This window comes from Lampris incognitus, chromosome 4 (genome assembly GCF_029633865.1).
Source record: "Lampris incognitus isolate fLamInc1 chromosome 4, fLamInc1.hap2, whole genome shotgun sequence".
NCBI classification, from domain to species: domain Eukaryota; kingdom Metazoa; phylum Chordata; class Actinopteri; order Lampriformes; family Lampridae; genus Lampris; species Lampris incognitus.
Window position 1 is genome coordinate 42,946,901 of NC_079214.1, and position 14,998 is coordinate 42,961,898.

The following is a 14,998-nucleotide window of genomic DNA, read 5'->3' on the forward strand; positions in this document are numbered from 1 at the left end:
AAACGGTTCAAACATGCATTGGGAAATGCTGTTCATTCATTTAAAATTTTCACAGTCAATTATGTCCCACTGCAGACAACATCAAACAAGCAGATAAACAACAACAACAACATACTGGGCGTTTAAGAACCTACACATACACACCTCATGAAGAACACTCACCCGTTGACAGTAAAGTCTAAACTGCAACTTAGTGCTTTATGAGCGGAAACCTCTCAATCTTTCTACCTTGCTTTTGGCAATGTCCTGTTTTCCCGTCTCTTCCCTGCTGCACATTACAACCTCTGTAGCAGGCCGCCCTCCCTCTCTCAGATGCTGTTCTGTTCTGCTACTCTATCATCACCTTGACTCCAGTGTATTACTGCAGGGACACACACAAAACAGTCACACACAAAAGACCCACTGTTTGCGAACCTGCCCCATGTATTGTGCCCGTCTGGGGATCAGTAAACGGCTCGACGTCAGTTTCCCCACTTGCTAAACAAGAGAGAGAACGACAAAGAGAGAGTGACAGAAAGAGAGGAAGAGCAAAAGAAATAACAGATGCTCACCTCTTTTCTTTATTCCAATTGTCGACCAATACCAGTTATGGTCTTTGTTTTTACCATCAGGCACCTGAAGATTTTTCTGCTTTTCCCCTCTACATTCAGCTCCTCACCCAACCATGAAAGACACCATATCATTCCTTTACTCCTTCTCCTCTGATGGCAACTGTGCTGTCAGCCAAGGAGCAGGAGCAGCCCCCCCCCCGTCTCGCTATGTCATTACAACAATGCAGCTCCACTGGTTTCGTTCTTCGCCCGTGTGGAGGGTCTGACTCACCATCCAATGAGACGTCTTTCTTCCAGAGCTCCTGCAGGCAGGGGGCGTGGCCAAGATCCCAAGTCTTTCGTGAGCCAAACATGACCGCAGGGCTGAGCAGAGCACTGGACCGCTGGACCGGCTGCATGTGGAAGAGAGAGAGAGAGAAAGAGAGAGGGGGGGGAGAGCATATTAACCAGAGGCAAAGGTCAAACAAGGTTTTGAAAAGGTGCAGGAAAACAGATCTGTGCAACTTTATGGTGGAAAAACTGCATCTATTCAGAAAAAGAGGCACTTAATGTTTAAACACAAGCACCAAAAATGACTTAGGCCATCACTGCAGAGTTGTTAATTACATAGAGAAGTGTAGATAACAACGCAATAACGTGTTTATCCCTCGTGGTGGATGGACAGATTTGAATGCAGACATGTGAAACATGCCAAGCATAGCCTCTCTGCAGGTGCCAGCTCTTAACTCGGTGTCTGGGAAAACCTGCTCCTCATTAGTGAACTCTCTGCCCTCTAGGCCCTGACCCTAATGCAGTGCTCCAGACATGTCAGCAAGTCAGAAACACTGACTTTTAACTGTTTAAAAAATAAAAGCACAGAAGCCATTGAAGTCACAAGCTATTCGGACAAGAAATTATTAAAAAGTTTCGTAAATAGGAGTTTGCCGAGATGCTGTTTTATGTTTTGTATGCGTGATCTTTCACTATTTATCACCGACGGACTATAAGAAAAATTTCATGCTAAATCGGTGAAAGTCACTGGTGTGGCATTTGGCTGGGATGAAAACCTGCATATCCAGTTGTGTGGCTCCGTACAGCAAATGGTTGGAGAGAACAATTGTAAAAAGTACACTCAAATGATTTTTAAAACAATTCAAATCTTTAAAATGTGTCAAGGAGGGAAGGACCAGCAGAATGGTGGGCATGCAGCAGCAGGGAGCTTGGAAAAGGTGGGAGGGTGCGCTGGAGAGGAAGACATCCTGGGCAGATATCTGGCAGGCAGACCTACAGTGGATCAAGTTCATGGTACAAGCAGTGTATAATGTTCTACCTAGTCCAGCAAGTCTCCATCTCCAGGGCAAGACTGATCCTCCATAATGTCCTATGTGCCCTGGAAAAGGTTCACTCGAGCACATCCTCAGCAGCTGCACATCAGCTCTGGGGGAGGGCCGACACCACTGATGACATGACCTGGTGCTGAAGACAGTCGCACAGGCCATCTCCAAAACCATGGCCAACAAGCGACCACACGGACAGAGGAACACTGCCTTTGTCAGGGCTGGAGAGCAGCCTCAGTCACAGCCCAGATCAGCAGCCAGTCTCCTCACCTCTGTGTCAGACTGGGAGCTGTGAGTCGACTTAGAGGGCAGCTCAGGTTCCTAGACCACATTATGACAACTTCGTTGAGGCCAGATGTAGAGCTGACAGTTCCCTGGGAGGACCATATGGAAGAGGCAAATGAGCGGAAAGCGGTCCAAGTATCAGGAGCTGGTGGATCAGTGCCGGAGGAGAGACTGGAAGGCGCATTGTGAGCCCATTGAAGTGGGGTGTAGAGGTTTTGCTGGCGGTTCACTGTGCAAGGTCTTCACTCGACTTGGCATCACTGGAGCTGCAAAAAGGAAAGCCATCAAGTCTGCCATGGAGGCTGCAGAGAGGGCCTCCAGATGGCTTTGGATCAGAAGGAGTGATCTGTGGGCCAATGCTGCTGGGACACAAGCCAGGGCCAGATCAACCCTGGTTGGGTCGCCTGAGCGAGGGTGTATGATGTTGAAAGACGCAAAACACCCGAGGACCTCAGGAAACATCACTGATGATGTGTCCCAGTGCATCCTAGGATGTATCTTCCAATCAGTTTTTATACTGAATGATCTTAAATTAAGTTATTAAAAACCATAAATTTTGAAGAGGTACGAAACACTTCAATGTGTTTTTGAGTTGTAAACTGAATTGTATGACTGTAGAGTGATGAAATACATCAATCCTGGTGTTATTGACATTTCTTACCATATTTATAAAAATCTGCATTCCATGGGTTGAAAATGACTCCACATGCCACCTACTGCTTTAAATCAGCCCTGAACCATGCAAGGCCAATGCTAAAGTAGAATCGACTGGTTGGGACTTATCTACATCATGAATAAATATATACACTCACTGGCCACTTTATTAGGTACACCTTGCTAGTACCGGGTTGGACCCCCTTTTGCCTTCAGAACTGCCTTAATCCTTCGTGGCATAGATTCAACAAGGTACTGGAAACATTCCTTTAGCATTTTTCAAAATTTTGCAATCGGGGAAATTAGGCTCAGACCAGGGGAAGAAGTTACACTGTAATAGTTAAACATTTAAATGGTCAAATTTAAGGTTTTCCACGCATTTGTTAACATTGTTGATGACTGTAGCTAGCTAGTTTCTTTGTCAAAAATATATACAGCCAATATATTAAGATTGACTATTACAGTCAGACACCAGTAACATAAACATCAGTTTTTTTGTGGACATGTCATGATGTTTCCCCTCTTCATTTGAGAGCCGGATCACTGAAACGTACAGTTTGTAATTGCAAGCTTCCGGATGGGGAAATTCCCCATTTTCAATAGAACCAGCTCAGGCCTCACGCCCTTGCATGTATAATCAGATTACACTGGGAAACGGTACATTGGTTTGGAGTCACAACCTGACATACAGGTAATCCTTGGGTTATGAACCGCCCCCCATAAAGCCTATTATTAAAAAAAAAATCGAGTTACATGCAATGGTTCGTACTAACGAACAGACGGACTACATTGTGTGACACTGAAAACGCTGCGTTTTAGGCAGTTCGTCAGCCCGAGGGAAAACAACGCCATACCGTCTTCACCGTTTTAAGTCAGATCACATAAACATTGTTGTGTGTTGCGTTTTCACTTAAACATTTTATGTGTTTACCCTCATAATCGTGGCTTCAAAATGTAATGCACCAAAGAAAAGGAAAACGATCACGACTGAAACGAAAGTGGAAATAAAGCGTTCAGAAAGAGGTTGGCGAAACTCCTCACTGTCAGGTGAAAAGAAGCGGCTGGTGACTCCACATGTATCGGAGGAGGCATGTGCTAGTCTGCAGCCCTCCCCAGGTTGGCAGAGAGGGTGGAGCAGTGGCCAGGATGGCTCGGAAAAGTGGGGTAATTGGCCAAGTACAATTAGGGAGGAAAAGGGGGGGGGGGAAATAAAAAACAAAAAAAACAAGCTGTGGTGAATTATGTCCATACGTCCACTACAACTGCATTATTATTTTTATGACGTTTTAGGTAACATATATATATACTATACACTAAGACAAACATTTGCCTAATTGAGCTAGATGTGAACTGTATGCAACTGCTCTGAATAACATACAAATTCGACATAAGAACAGACTCAAAAACTGAAATCGTTTGTTACTCAGGGATTACCTGTACAGCAAAGGAGAGTCCAGACAACCCTCCATTTTAGTACAAAACACACACACACACACACACACACACACACACACACACACACACACACACACACACACACACACACACACACACTTTCCATGAACATCCGATCTAATTAATCAGCTTGACAAAGAACAATCACTCTCCAGGGAACACATCAGTATGTCTGCTGTTCACTATGCCAGTCTGCTCAGCTCAACACAGAGAACACTAGCCTGATGTCACAGAAGAATGTCAATATGTCAATGACAGACTGTACTAACAGACAGTACTCACGTTACTATAACAATACCATATCTCACCATATCCACACCAGTTGTTCGTGTGTCTGTAATATACCATACATATTTTTCTCTCTCCTTTCCCCTCTTCCCTCCTCCAAATCTCATTGACTCAAATGATAAACACTGATGCTTTCCCCACCCCCGCTGAATGTCAAACTGTCATTTGTGACATTGGGCTACACAAATAAAACTGACTTGATTAAAATCCTCTTGCAACTTTTGCCATGTGACTGTACTGGTCATTCTAAAATGTCAGGTCCGAGACATATCTGATACACTGACCTGCATTTTAAGAAGCAGAACATTCAATCAAATGTACACCCAATTTCATCCACATCTACAGACAAAAGTGCTCCCCACTCTGTGTAGCTCAAAAAACAAAAACGAAAAACAACTGTACCAAAGGGGCAGTATAGAGGTGAGAAGGTTCTTTCCACAACACATTGCCCCGAGTCATGGTAGCGATCCATGATTAGTCAGTTAGGATGGATAACACCTGCTGACCTTGATGTGACCTGTCACTCCTGTGTCAGCCTGTCTAAGCCCACAGAGGAATGCCTCACAATTGCATCTATTGTAGAAAAAAAATCTATTGTATGGCATACAAAAGGTTTGTATAACACAAGCAGCTGGTGACAAGCTGGACTGTAACTAATCCGTGCACATAAACATTAAGTATTGTATCTGTTTCAACTTTTCATCTGATTTATTCTATTCAGTTTCAGGTGTTGTAATACAAAACACTGTAGAGCCAGAAACACCCAGTGCTTGCATCATCACTGTGTCTTCCGGCTCGCCACACACCAAGTAATGATCGGTCGGATCATGTCTATGGCTTTTTTTATCTTGATTTGAACTCGGTCACACTTGTTAAGTATATTCCCACACAATAGACAAAATATTACTGTGCACAACAAAGTAGCACATAATGTCTCATACAGCGTGTATGGTAAGGAGCAAAGCATCTAAATGTCTCATCAAGATGTTTTAGCTACCTACCCTTTCCCAGCCAGATAGCCCTTTGTGCGCATGACGATGGATGTAGTGCTCTCGGTCCCGGTCCAACCATCCCTTGTTGAACAGAGTACCAACCCAGCCCAGCATGGTGGCTTTCCAGGCTCCTCACATTCTCAGCGATACCGCTCTACACAGTTCACCAAACTGCTTTCACTCCTATAAAGGTAGCATGGTCTCCAATACCAGTGGCCAATTCTACTCTGTGACCTTCAATCTGGCACTTGGGGTTGATAGACAAGTCCATCTTTTCTAAGACACAGGTTGTGTTTCACTTCAACAATGTTTTCACAAAATTACCACTGGAAGGGCTTTTACAGCCCCACCCACAAGAAGCCATGAACACAGACGTGGAAACAGCTAACCCACCTACAGTCAGTCTACTGGATAACAGCAGGATTATCCACATCAGATCCCAGACCAGTGCTTGGGGAACATCTCCAGTTAGGATGAGCACATTTAACTATAATCTTTTAAGCCATGTAGCAGATGGCCCCTTTTCACCCGCATGTGTGTCTGAGGAGTACAACTCAAAGTTACAACTCCTGGAGAAAAAGAGAAATCAGGGTGTGGCTTACCTTTAGACCAAACCAATTAATTAATGACTAACTATGATTTAAGTGGGGCACAGAGCCACCTTATCACACCGTGCCAGTCACTGATCGCCGATTGATTCAAATTCAGTTTTACTGCACATCATCCTCTTGTCTGTGGGACTGAATTTATCAGCTAAAGCTCTTCATGTCTGGAAAATTCGTGGCAATTATTCTCATTTATGTCATGAAAATGTTCAAAGCGTAAGTATATTCTACACTCAAAATTCCCAAATACTGCCACAATTTTGGAGTGGCATGTGTATCGGTGAGGGGTGTGAATCACTGATCATTTGCTTTTTTTTTTTTTTTAATTGATCTTGAATAACATAATCCAGAGCACAAAAACCAAGCAAACAATTTTGGCCCCACATTATGAGTTCGGTAAGACGTTGCAGGCATGGTGTCTTTACAGTGCTGGTCAGACGGAAAGTTGGGATGGAGCCAGTGGTTTAGACGTCCAAGTTCAGACTTCCTGCTTCATATTATTACTGGAACACCACCAGACAGAAGAACTGTCCCGCTGTTGCTTCAGATCAGAAAGTCGGATCATCTGTCTTTAAAGAGTAATTGCCTTTTTTTTAGTGAAAACCTTGAGGATATGGCTTCATTTAGATACAAGACATTGGTCATAGATGAAATCAACATCTCTGTGCAATATGATAATATCCACATTTTCTGTAAGAGATCTACAAACAATGCACCCCTGCTGGTTGAACTCTGTCATATGCATACAATGTCCAAGGGCTTCTGTCCAGCCTCAGAGGAGAGACAGTATGTGGGTGAGTGAGTGAGTGATTGAGTGAGCAAGAGCGGGTGTGTGTGTGTGTGTGTGTGTGTGTGTGTGTGTGTGTGTATTGGAGCCAGACCATTTAGAGACTTGAAGGTCAGTGTATATGTACCAAACGCTGTTTTACTACCTTAAGAGTGACTGCACACTTAAACACAAATTTTGAGTGAAAAGATGTAAAAGCGATGTTTGGCTTAATTTCAATAAAGGACAGTCCTGGATAAAATCTCAACATTTCTGTGCAAATATGATAATACCCACATTTCCTGTAGTAGAATATCACACTGGCTGAATACTGCCTTAGGTGTGCAGTCTCGAATGTTTGTGTCCAAGTACTTTTGTCCTAAGACACATCATGCATGCAAAGAAATAAATTATTATCCGTACTAATCAGTCTGATCCCAATCCACCAATATCCTTTTATTGTCCGTGTTAATGCCACAGCCCCACCTGCACATTTCCCATCGCTAGGTATTTTATAGAGATGACAAAAGGCTAGATACCAGCTGATACAAATGTGATGTTACTTTAATTTAGATGGATGGAAAAGCAGTGATACCAATGAGGCCAACAGGCGGTGCAAAGAACTGTCAGGAAAAAAATTACCCCCCCCCAATACAATTTAAACAGTATTTAAATCAACTCACTCTGCAAAACTTTAACAATGTCATTCAATACTTTTTCTTAAAGTACATGTTATCTATCCTTACAACATTTGAGTTGAGAATAGGGATGCACCCATACCAATGCTAGTATCTGATATGGGGCTGATGCCAGACTAAAATGGAGTACCAGTATTTTTCACAAGACTACAATCCAATACCAAAAGCCATGAGCCAGGTGGCAAATAAAAGAAAAAGCCTTGATTTAAAAAAAAAAAACGGATTCTATCTCACTTGTTTTGCTCATCGATTCTGAACTGAGTCCAAGTCTGCAATCTTCAGCAGAAGTAATGGATTAAATTGGTACTCGGTATCAGACAATACTCAAAGATTTGTACTCTGAATCAGTATCAGCAGTGAAAAAGTGATATTGATGTGTCCAGATTTGATAAGCTGATTCTGGCCGAGTACTCTCCACTAAAATTTAATCAATATTGGATCAAATAAAATAGATGCCAGTTCAGTGACCAGAGTATCACCTGTTTCCCAACTTTCTGCACCAGATAAGACAGCACAGCCCTTCTTTTGAAGACAATTTCTACTTTCGACCCGCCTGCCATCATCTCCTTTTGTCTCATTCATCATTCCAACCTTGCCCGAGTCCCGCTCACCACCCCCTGCTGTGACTACAGCCCATTCTAATATTGTTTATGACAGGAAGGAGGATACAGGCTTAGCATTAAAAGGGCTCAGACTTTACTCCACCCTCTACTTTCACCGTCTTAATCCTTTCTTCATCACCCCTTCCTCTCAAAGGAATGTTGCTCTTTGGGGAGCTTGGCTTCCTTGGCTCATTCCCCCCATACCCCATTAGCCTAGTGCTTTTATCTGGCAGTCTCAACACATACATCTAACAAGCAAACATAGTGCTCCAACAATAAACTGCACTCTGCAACAAACTGTATACCCCAGCTCACTTTAACCCAATGTCCTTTCACTGGTTTAGCTAAAATATCCATGAGCAGGGGCCTAACACTCCCCTGTATCTTAATATAATTATGTCTTTCACCTCTCTTTTAGCTAGACATCTAATTCTGTTGAAACGGAAACATGTATCACCACCTTCCCACAGCAGATATATCAAAGATGTGTTATACTACATCAAATTAGAGAAGATTAGATTTTCCCTGAAAGGTTCAATGAGAAACTTTGAAAAAAACATGGTCACCTTTTCTGGACTATATAAAGACCTTAAAAGTTGCTCCAGAGGATGGGGCTAGCTAAAGCCACAGAAGGTTAGATAGAGTGTTCTGCATACATACACACACATGCACACACAGTGCTGTTTTTTCCCCCTTTTTGTTTTCCTTTGGGGGTCCATGCATGTACTGCAGGAACCCTATTGTTACCGTTACTGTAATGGCATGACTTCGTATGAAATTCTGTCTTTGTTATGCTTGTCACCAGTACTACAATTTTTCCCCCGTTTCTTTGCTCTGGGGATGGAAGAGTGGGAGGGAGGGAGGGAGGGAGGGAAGGAAAGAGGGAAGGGATGCATATGTTTGATTGTTTGTCTGTATCGTTTGAAAAAAATTGCAAAACCCAATAAACAGATGTAAAAAGAAAATATATCCACAAGCGTCATCATGCGTCGCCATGTTGGAATACCTTTGATACTAAAACCTGGTGGATAAGAGGATATTCGATCTCACATGGTGCTGACACACACTACAGTGGCAAAGAGTGGATTACAGCTTTACACATCTAGGAAGATGTTGGAAGACTAGGCTGCATGCACAAATGTGTGTGCATGTCCCATGAATATGAAAGCATTACATTTGACAGCTGCTGACACACTGATCCTCTACAAATTGTCAACACCGCAGCCCTGAGGCTTTAAGTTTTCAAATAAGGTACGACGTGCATGTGTGTGTTTGTGTCTACGATGTCTACGTAGCCCAAACACGTACTCTCGTGGCCTGTTTACAGACGGACTAAAGTATCCACCACAAACCGTTAACGTGTGACAGCACTGGCGCGTGATCTGCAGGATGTAGAACATGTATGAGAGCATGACGACATCCTGCCCATTCCTACTCCTGATCACTCTAGCAGCAAGTGAGAGGATATTTATAAATCTTAACCACAAAAGCACAGGCAGAAGGTTAATCAATTACCAAGCGTTTTAATAACTGTTGGTGAGGGAGGGTACCGGGAGTCTGTGTGATGGGATTGTTTTTAAAATCCTTTCCGATCGCTAAGCCTGTGAACGGGAACACAGATCACAGCATCAGGGAAGGGGGGATGTACTGTCCAGCTAGTAACATGTGATCGTCACTCTCAAGCTGAAGATGCCCAATAAATTAGAGTCACACAGAAAACAGAGTCACATTAATTAGGTCATTCCAAAGCACGCGGTTGAGAGCAGGGTCACAACTATCCAGGAGAAGGCACTTAGACTTCCTAAAAGATTTTTTACCACAATTTTAATTTTCCTCTCTGGGAAGTGAGATAAAATGCTGGTGAGGAATCAGTTTGGATAGTCTCCAAGGATGGAGCATAAATATTCATTCATTCATTTATTGTCTATGCTCCATCCATTGTTCCTCAATGCTCACATTATCCAAATTAGAGTCATGGGGGCTGGAGGATATCACAGCAGGCACTGGGCAGAAGGCAGGGAGACACACTAGACAAGTCACCAGTCCATTCACAGGCTCTGCACACACGCAAAATCAATTTTGACAATTTTGAGTCTTCAGTTCATCTGACACACACACGTTTTTTTGGGCTGTGAGAGGAAACCACAGTACCCAGCAGGAAACCCATTCAAATATGGCAAAAACAGAACCCAGAGCCCTCTTGCTATAAGGGAACATTGTCAACCATAAAACAATCCTGCCGCCTTGGAGCACATGCGTGCACGCACACACACACACACACACACACACACACACACACACACACACACACACACACACTGCTCATCATTAGACCTGCCTTTTACATCCATAATTCAAAGAGCAAACCATGGAGCAAAGGGTCTCTCGCTCCATAAAACTGCAGTCTGGTACCTCCACAGTCCTTACAGTGCTCTGCATGCTGTGGTTTTAGCAGACAGACAGGATGTCTGTGCAACAATTACCCCTCAAATATATCAGAGCAGCTACACCAAACAGACAGGACAAATTAATGACAGACAAGGAAGTGTGTGTAGCGAGTGTTAAGATTACCACACAAACACACCCTTCAGTTCTGTTTACCTCCCGAGAAGACTAAATCCCAGCCCCCCCCTTCCTCCCCTAAACTGGGTCAAATCATTTTCCTGCCATCACAGCCACCATGCGCTCAATGTCAAAACCAGTCTGCTCACTAGCAACATGGCCATATTGCCGTTCTTCAATGATCATGTTTTAAAAACCACACAAGCCTCTCTCTCGAGATATGACAGGGCAAATGCATAAATAGAAAAACACTAGCAAACACAAAAAGAGGAGATTATTGTAGCCCATGAGTAGAGCCCAGGTTGAATACAAGAGAGGGAGGAAAAAGCCATTATCCTGCTTTCCTCCATGAGAATTAAACTGAGCACCGAGCAAGAAAAAAAACAAAAAACCATGTATTCAGGCTGTTGGTCAATAGAGGCAAACATGATAACACCCTCAGGTTAGGTTACAGCCCATTCTCACTGAATTACTTCAGCCATTTGTGCCTGCCTCTCTCGCTCCGTGTCTCTTGTGATCCTTTCGTGTACATCTGTCTGTCGCCTCTCTTTCAGTTCAATCACTATTTTTCCATCCAAAGCCTTTTCCTCTCATCCTTTCTATCCCTCCATCATTTTTTCCCTTTGTGTTCATATGGTACTTACCTCTGTCCCTGCGGTCTGACCGTCCCGATCATCCCTGCATCACGGAGCTCTGCTTTTTAGCTGCCACACACACACACGCACGCACACACACACACACACGCACACACACGCACACAGAAGTGTACACAGACACAGCTAGAGATCGGTCAGTACCACCAACCACCCCCTCTACTCTGTGCGCGCCTGTCTAATGCAGCACACAAGCATACTGCTTCCTCTCTGTTCCTTAGAAACAGTGGAATCTGAGCCAGCATCATGTCTCCCTGCAGCCCCCCTACTTGCTCCCCCCACCCCTTCAAGCCCCTCCCCAGCCCCCCCCCCACCCCACCTCTCCCTCCTTCCCCCCCCAGCAGAGGAATAAATATTTCACACACAAATGAATAATGGTGTGGCTCCGTTCTCCTTGATCTGCTTGAAATATTAATTCAGCTGTGTGTGTGTGTGTGTGTGTGTGTGTTTGTGTGTGTGTGTTGGGGGGGGCACATATAAACATTTCTTGATTACGTTACCTGTTCTATATCTGACAGCCTTTCCCCTTCCACCCTCTAAAATACTGAGTGATATAAACCCACGAAATACTTCAGCAGGTGCCATCTATGGGACGATGTAGCCGCATCATAATACATTCCAAAGCATCACAACGATATGCGCTCCTCTCCCGAATACATCGAAAATTATTATAATGTAATCTTAATATACGATGATATTTTATTACGTTATGTATCATATTTTTATAGCATGCTATTTCTGTCACAGCACAACAATGATGTCTGAGTAACATTATGAGCCGGGCCATTAACAGACACTAAACCCCTCCCAATCCCTCAACTGTCTTCTTAGGGGTGATGGGTAATTGAGTTTTTACATGTCACCGTAGACTTTTGCAATTTGTCATTTTTACCAGGAAGCTATTGGGTGGCAAATGGATCACATCCGTTTTGTTTTCTGAAAGCAAGCCACTTTATTTTACATTGTATTCTTGCAATAAATTGTATTCTCTTTTTATTTTAAGAAAAATTTTTTTTGTGCATTTTCTGCCTTTATTCGATAGCAGTAGAAAGAGACAGGAAAGGCAGGGGAGAAAGAGGGGATGACACAAAGGGCCCGGGCCGAATTCGAACCCAGGCCGCTGCAGTAGGAACTCAGCCTTATGTAGTACACGCTGTACCAGGTGAGCCACTGGGGGCCCCAGGAATTACATACTTACAATGAATGCGTTCTCTGCATTTAACCCATCCTATTGTATAGGAGCAGTGGGCAGCTGCAGCGCCCGGGGACCAACTCCAGTTCTTCTTTCCATTGCCTTGGTCAGGGGCACAGACAGGAGTATTAACCCTAACATGGCATGTCTTTTTGATGGTGGGAGGAAACCAGAACACCCGGAGAAAACCCACGCAGACACAAGGAGAACATGCAAACTCCACACAGAAAGGACCTGGGATGGCCTGGGGTTCTAACCCAGGACCCTCTTGCTGTGAGGCAATGATGCTAATCACTGGGCTACCGTGCTGGTAACCTTTTGTTTTTTGGACAGCTATAGTTCAAAAACAGCAGCATGGTCCTCCAAGGATGGCCATTCAACCGTCAATTATTCATGGGACACAGTACACCTAGTTTCAAGTAGCCTCGACACACAAGCAACTTTGATGTTACAAGCTTCCTGCTGGCCTTAATGAAGCACCCATATGAGCCGACGCTGGAACCAGTGCAAAAGAAAACTCCCCAAATAATTTTTTTTTTTTAAAAATCAACCCATCTGCTGAACAGTCATTTACAACATGACTTGACATACATGATCATATGCATCTGCTTTTGAATAACTTCGTATGAAGACCGGGAAAGTGATCTCATTAATCTAACAGGTGTTTGATTAGTTCAAAACAGGAGTTGTTCATGTTTGTGCGAAAGAGCAAGGTTTTAATTTGTTGGGATGTTTTCAAGGTTGGGAGCCAGGACTACACAAAATCAAATCTTCCTGAGGGATTAGAGTTTACATTACCCAAACAAACACACGCAGCGAGGGCACAGCAGTTAGACTAATGACATGTCCATCTCTGCTTACATAACAATTGATCTGATACTGTGCCCAGTCCACCATGGTGTCTACACGCAATCAGTCAGACGGTTAGGGGATTTTACCAGGAACTCCAAAGATTATTTTGCATCAATTTGAGATGCGGCAGTTTTCTCTGAAACAGAGCTATGCAGTTGCCCATTTGCCAGTCATCGCTAATGTCAATGGCAACATTTTGATCGAAGAACTGGCAAAAATCTGAATAAATTTAACATCCACACACTATATATGTTCACATCTGTCAATTGTGAGAGCAGCATTTCCTTTTCCAAAAACATCAGAGATGGCCGCTGCTAATGGTTTTAATTAACGAATGACCATTTCCATACTGCTTTTCTGGTCTTGTGACAACACTTTACGTTGAAATGGCTGCAACACATCACTGTATGGGGTGGCCCTGATTACAGTTGCAATTAAAAATGTATATATAAATGATGCCCCTCCCCCTCCTAGTGGACAGTTAGCAATCACATATATTTAAATGTTGGCACCTCCCCCTTCCCCACTGGACGTTGTGCACGTGATGTACACGGCGAGAGTTATATGTTATGTTCTTTGCTGTTTAGCTCTATTGACAGCCGATGACTACATGTAGCATAAAACAGGCTTGAACTGTCTGATTAAAAAATTACTTGAATCACTGGATTATTTTGCTCCTTGTTTGTTGCGCACTCTCCCCACTGTTGAGTGTTTCATTTAAGAAGTATATATATACCCATACATATATATTCTATATTATCTTTTTCTACATCATTTGTATATTCTGTATATATTTTCTTGTTTGTTTGCTCTTATTTTTCTTGTATTGTATATTAACTATGTTGTATTGTTTTGTTTTTTCGGATTTTTCCGCCTTTATTCTCCCTTATTGTACTGGGCCAATTACCCCACTCTTCTGAGCCATCCTGGTCGCTGCTCCACCCCCTCTGCCAATCCGGGGAGGGCTGCACACTACCACATGCCTTCTCCGATACATGTGGAGTCGCCAGCTGCTTCTTTTCACCTGAGAGTGAGGAGTTTCATCGGGTGGACGTAGTGCATGGGAGGATCATGCTATTCCCCCCCGTTCCCCTCACCCCTGAATAGGTACCCTGACCAACCAGAGGAGGCGCTAGTGATGCGACCAGGACACAAACCCACATCCGGCTTCCCACCCGCAGACACGGCCAATTGTGTCTGTAGGGACGCCCGACCAAGTCGGAGGTAACACGGGGATTCGAATTGGCGATCCCAGCACGGGGGTTTGAACCGGCGATCCCCATGTTGGTAGGCAACGGAATAGACCGCTACACTACTCGGATGCCCCCATTGTATTGTATATTAACTATGTTTGTAGATTGGATTTTCTATTTATTTATTTTTTGCCTGATGCCTAACAACATCAGGCAAAGGGACTGCCGATGGAAACTATCCTCTTAGCTAACTCAGGTACATTTACATTTGTTTTGAATGTTGATTAATGTACATTGTCCCTTCCCAAATAAACGTTTAAAAATTAGCGACAAA

The 14,998-nt window shown here is 43.6% G+C and overlaps 1 protein-coding gene across 2 annotated transcripts in view; it reads right to left on the reverse strand.

Annotated features, from left to right (window-relative positions):
- kifc3 (kinesin family member C3) overlaps positions 1 to 14,998 on the reverse strand; it is a 53,613-nt gene that overhangs the window by 24,764 nt on the left and 13,851 nt on the right. For both annotated transcript variants that reach the window (XM_056278178.1, XM_056278179.1), the window contains exon 2: positions 823 to 943. In XM_056278178.1, coding sequence (XP_056134153.1) covers positions 823 to 904 — 82 coding nt within the window. In that variant the 5' untranslated portion in view covers positions 905 to 943. The remainder of the gene's footprint in view (positions 1 to 822; positions 944 to 14,998) is intronic.